Source organism: Dermacentor silvarum, chromosome 6, assembly GCF_013339745.2.
Source record: "Dermacentor silvarum isolate Dsil-2018 chromosome 6, BIME_Dsil_1.4, whole genome shotgun sequence".
Lineage (NCBI taxonomy): Eukaryota > Metazoa > Arthropoda > Arachnida > Ixodida > Ixodidae > Dermacentor > Dermacentor silvarum.
In genome coordinates, this window is record NC_051159.1 from 152,077,642 (window position 1) to 152,083,190 (window position 5,549).

General features: G+C 47.7%; 1 protein-coding gene across 1 annotated transcript in view; it reads left to right on the plus strand.

Annotated features, from left to right (window-relative positions):
* The first annotated feature begins 1,549 nt into the window (after positions 1-1,549).
* The window catches only part of LOC119456249 (zinc finger homeobox protein 3), an 86,047-nt gene continuing 82,047 nt past the window's right edge, over positions 1,550-5,549 (plus strand). The window contains exon 1 of the mRNA XM_049669632.1: positions 1,550-1,690. Coding sequence (XP_049525589.1) covers positions 1,598-1,690 — 93 coding nt within the window. The 5' untranslated portion in view covers positions 1,550-1,597. The remainder of the gene's footprint in view (positions 1,691-5,549) is intronic.

The following is a 5,549-nucleotide window of genomic DNA, read 5'->3' on the forward strand; positions in this document are numbered from 1 at the left end:
GAAATAATAACCTTCGCATCACTATAACCAAGCCAAGCTATATACGGTTCACTTACCCTGACTGTTGTACATTTCTCTTTGTGCCATTGCCTCCCGCGCCGATTGTTCGTGAACGCAACAGCTGCGGCTCGTTTTTGTTTTTTTGTTTGTTTGTTTTTTTACGACGTGTGCGCCCTGCGTCAGAAAAACCCGCGCGCTAAGCGGTCGCACTGACAGACTGGTGGTCTTGGAATATGCGATAAAACGAGACTGCAGACAACATCGCTCTGTAAAGAGTTCCCGTTCTCCGCATACCTTTCCGTTTGTGTTTTACTTAGCCGGGTAACAGAATGTCTTTGTAATGCAATTATAAACGACAACCAGGAGGAAGAAATCCAATGGGGAGGCGTTTAGAATGAAATTATGGGGTTTGGCGTGCCAAAATCACCATCTGATTATGAGGCATGCCGTAGTGGGGGACTCCGGATTAATTCGGACCACCTGGGGTTCTTTAACGTGCACCTAAATCTAAGTACATGGGCGTTTTCTGAATTTAGCCCTCATCGGAAATGCGGCCGCCGTGGCCGGGATTCGATCCCGCGACCCCGTGCTCAGCAGCCCAAAACCATAACCACTGAGCAACCACGGCGGGTAACGGAGGCGTTTAAAAGAAACGAAAAGAAATGTTGTTGCAGGTTCGAGCTAGTGGTTGATTCGTGTAAGTTTTGATGGGTCAGTGGAGAGCCGTAACTGACTCATGGAGAGCCGTAAATGAGCACGTGAATTTGCCGGCTCTTTAGTGCCATCAACGTGGTCTTTGAATAGGCGAATTGACGTGATCAAACTAAAGTCATATTGTTAAAAGAAAGAGGAGGGAAAAGGTCGCCTTGCTTCGCACAGCGTTCCGACCTACGAAAATCCCTTATAGCCATACTCGCTCTTGCCTTTTTCTTGCATCCGTTTTTTTTTTCTAATTTTTATTTATTTGAACTTGCTGCATTAAATTTTACGCAACTCCTCGCACTCAAAAACGGGTCCGTTCCTTGAAATCAGCCTCGCTCCGTCTCTCGCCCGCAAAGCAACAGGTTACTCCTAAATGCAGCACCGGTCGCGCTCCGTCGTAAGCGCCGCGCCGGCATCCGCACATGCTATACGCCACCTCCCCCGCATCCACAGGTAAACACACACCTACACAGAAAAACACGCAGGGAGCTCCCAAACGTGATCCCCTCTCGCGTAGGGCCCGTTCGAAGCACGGGAAAGAATCAAACTACGAAGTGAGGGGGGGGGGGGGGGGGGAATAAAACGAGAGCGTGTATTTCCCAGGGCGAGAAAGGATACGGCGCTAGCGTCCAGGAGGGCAGCGGAGGACGACAGCAATGGCTGCCGCCGTATCGCCCCGCGCTCTCCCCGGAGCGCGATCGCTGGAGCGCGCGCGCTCGCGTGCGCGCGCCAGTGCTCTCCGTTACGCGACCGGCGCCGTGCAGCGCTCTCCTATCAGGCTCGTGCGAAGGCGTGTCCCCGAGCGCCGCCGCTCCGCCCCGAGGTCTGCCGCCGACGTCACGCATTGGCAGGCCGCGGTATTCACGCAACTGGTCTACCGGCTGCTCGTGCCAACATGGACGAGGGCAACTCGGAACCGCAGACGAAAAAAAGACGACGCCTGGAACCGCCGCACACGACACCGGTCGCCGTTGCGCCCGATGGCCAGGTGAGGGACACCAGCGGTTCTTGGGACGACCGACGGGACGTCCTCGCCTTCTCGTTGTCATCTTCCACGGCAGGCGCTAAGCCTAACCGGTGCATCGTGAAACCCGGGCTCGAAGCCCCGGGGCTATTTCATGGCTCCCCCGGATTACGCCTACGATGCTCTTGAGCGGAGATAAGAATCGATGCGTGTTAACGTAATAGGTAGGGAAAAGCCCGGCTTAAGCGTTCTTTCAGAACTGACAAGAGTATATACGCCAGAAGCGTCGAAGAGTGACGAGCAGCCCGAATCCGAAAACGCGCGCGCGTCCGTAATACCAGTGTCACACAGCCACTTTCGATCGCGATCGAGCCCGATCTGGATCGGAATTCTCGATCGCGATTGGCTCCCTCCCTCAGCTTCCGCAGTGGAGCCAATCGCGACCGAGATATGTTATCCCGATCGGACATGATCACGATCGAAATTTCAGCGTGTGAAACCCGTATAACATCCCGAGATTCCGGCAACGATTCCATAGTTAAGTAGTCTCAAGGCGATTGCTTGCGTATTGCGTGATGTACAACTGAAAGCTCGATTTAAAGGTCTATTTTCGCAGGACGAAAGGGCCTTTAGTGCCCGAGCCACGTAAGCTGAGGAGCAACGCGGTAAGCTCTGGCTTATGCAGACTGCTCTGTCACAGCGGAAGCGCGAGTAAGCCTAAAACGACGAAGCCTATACGAACGCATACTCAACGAAACATCGCGCCGGTGTTTTCATCATTCACCCATCTCGCACTCTTATGTGACACCATCGATTCGCTGGAATGCGATCGGTAATTAACGCTTGCTCGCCACTGTAGATGCTTTGACACTGGTCGTCGTGGGATAACAGCGCGTGATTCAAAACACCGGGTGCGAGGACACGAGGTTTGTTGTTCTCCGCTCTGTCAAGAAAGCCGCTGCCGGCAAAGCTTCTGCATGCGAGCCGCCATGTGGCCTGCGCGAGTGTCTATGTGTGTTTGTGCTTGCCGTTACGCCCACTTTTTGACGCGCCCGTTGCCGTTGGTGTGTTCGCTTACACGTGTGCGGCGTTCCAGATGCCGAACAATGACCACATCACTCTTACTCGTCACTCTGGTTGCAGACGTCGCAGGTTCCTCAAATTTCGTTGTAGCTAGACACCCATCCAACGAGTGACCCCTGAACGCCGAATGAGCTGCCTACAAACTGGTGGAGTTGAAATATTTTGGGGGCTTTCCTTGTTTCCAAAGTTCTCCGCAAGGTACAAAAGAATTATAAGTACGCTGCAGGCCTATGTTTTTTTTTTTTTTTTTTTTTTTTTGTGCGTATGTGTGAAATAAGTTGGTGTTCTTCGGTGTTGCAGAAGATGGCTGCCGTGATAAGGGGCATTGAAGATAAACGCTAATGTGATCGAATCTAGTAGATTAGTCCTCTTGGACTGTGTGTGTTTGCGCTGTGTGCGTTTAATCTCTTTCGTTGTGTCTTCCTCGCGATGTACCTATAGTCAAGATCCACCGAAAAAGCCCGAGCTTCCACTCAATTTTTCGATAAGAAAAGAAGACAAATCGCAGCGAAAAGGAATGATGAACATCGTGAATTTTGCACGCAATCCACAGCGACACCTTCATGTTGTGACGTCACATTTTTACTTTGTTTTCGTGAATTTTGATCCTTTTTAAAGTAAAGTTTTCAAGCAAGGTTGCCAGCCTTGGTGAATCTTTGGTGAATTTTCGAATGCAATAACAAGCTTTTCTTGATTATCAGCAACTTACTTTCCTCTAGCCGGCATTCCACAACGTGTGAAGTCCAAATGGAGCTGCTTCAAGATTTCACATTTTTGCGCCGCCGCCCATTCTTCGCTTTCACCCCGCTTTATTTTCCTATTCGCTATTCCGAAAACGTCAACGTGTAGCTATACCCTGAACATTTCCACTTCCTCATCTTTCAAATTTTCAGCCTGGTTGTAACCTTGGAACGGCATGTGCTCCACCCGAATGAAGCTGATAAACAAAATGATATTACTTTACGCCGGAGAGCACCACATTCGTAAGGAATGCAGATGTGTCTCACGTTTCTAGCAACTCGAGGATCGTCGGCAGAGAGTTCGCTCATCAAGACTAAAATGCGCGCAACGGGTGTTTTTAAGTCCGGCATTTATGACGGGGCTAACGATCGCGGGTTTCAAGCTGTTAAATGACAGATATATCAATGTAAAGACAAACATATGCTTCTGTCGCTGTCACAGCGTCCACCGTCGCTTGTGGATCCTTGTGTCGAAACACACCGTTCTTTGCTTACCGCGTCGTGGATTAAAAATGCTCACTTCTTTTGCGCACTCACGCATGCACAAGTTCACTGACATTGCTGCTATTCAACTACCAGAATTTTATTTGCGTGACCAAACTATAGCAGTCCCAAAGTCTGCTCGTCTTATATTCACGTATGTTAAAGCGCAGATGAGTCTATATTTTCTTGCTACTTGTGTGACCACTCGCCACGTTACCCTGTGTTCTCTTGATGACACATGTAAGGCTTCCTCCAGACATTGGGGTTCGAATGACGTCATTCACCTGGATCTCATTCTGCTATAGATCCTAACTCAATTTGTAGGACGACATGGCAAACATCGTTAACCTTATCTACTAAGTTATCCGGAGGTCCGATATACTATTTGATCGACGCTCCTCTCTACGTAAGTAGTGGTGGAGGATTGCTCGGCAGCGAGGAGGCACCTGTTTACGTGGTGGGAGTCAATACAAGACAGTCTTGGATACCGGTTTGGGATCTCCATGTTCACTAAATTGCTGCACGACCTCTGGTACAAGAGTAAGCGCCGAAGACACCAAGACATTATTTCCATCTGCACACCATGTTTCGATCCGTTGTTATGTACTTTAACGAACGTTAGCAAAAACTGGACCACAACGAAGGAAGCAGAGAAATTTTAATTCAGCACATTGACTTGATTTGATTTATTGAATTGATAATATTGAAAATTTTGGCGACTTTTGTCGCCGACTTTTTCACCATTTTATTTATTTCCCATACTGTCAATACTACACTGCATTATAGCTGGAGGGGGATGGACAAGAGAAGTGTTTCAAAGATGAAATACTATAGTTCGTACATTACTTACAGCACAAGAGAACAAGAATGTGTCATAATGAAGAAACAATGCTGAGGTTAAAAGGAGGGTAAAATACGATGAAGCTAATATGAGGAGTCATAAAAACAGAAAAAAATAAAATAATGGAACCAATTAGATATGACACAAGCATTCACCATTTGTAATTAACTTGCACACTCTTCGTTGTCTGCGTAATTCCGAACTTCCGTCAAAAATTTATCCCAAGGATGTCAGGTAGCAATAGATGGGTCCCAGCTGTTCTATTCTCAAGTAGCAAAGGGGGGGGGTGAATTTCTCTAACATTCAGTAAAAAGAGTACTCTGTAAGCATTTTGTCGTGTTTGTGTCTATTTGCCTTGTTTTAGATTTGGAGACATATTTTTGACATTTAAATGTTTATCTGGTGGTTGATTATTTGGTACATAAGCTTTAACTAGTGATTTTCGCTCGCACTCCAGTGGCAAATTCCCGCAGTTTTTTTTAAGCTGTGTTGGGGGAGTCAGATTGCCTGTATTAATCAGAAATGACCCTAACTGCCTTCCTCTGTATTCTCTCTAGTTTGTTAATAGCTTGTTTAGTATACGATAAACAACATTGCCACATTCCAAACTTGATCTCAAATACTATACGCTAGCAGCTTTTGTCAAGAGGGGCAAAGCGCAACTGAATTCAATAGCCATTATAATAGAAATGTCACGAGGAAATATGTTCCTCCCTTTTATGATTAGAGATGTTCA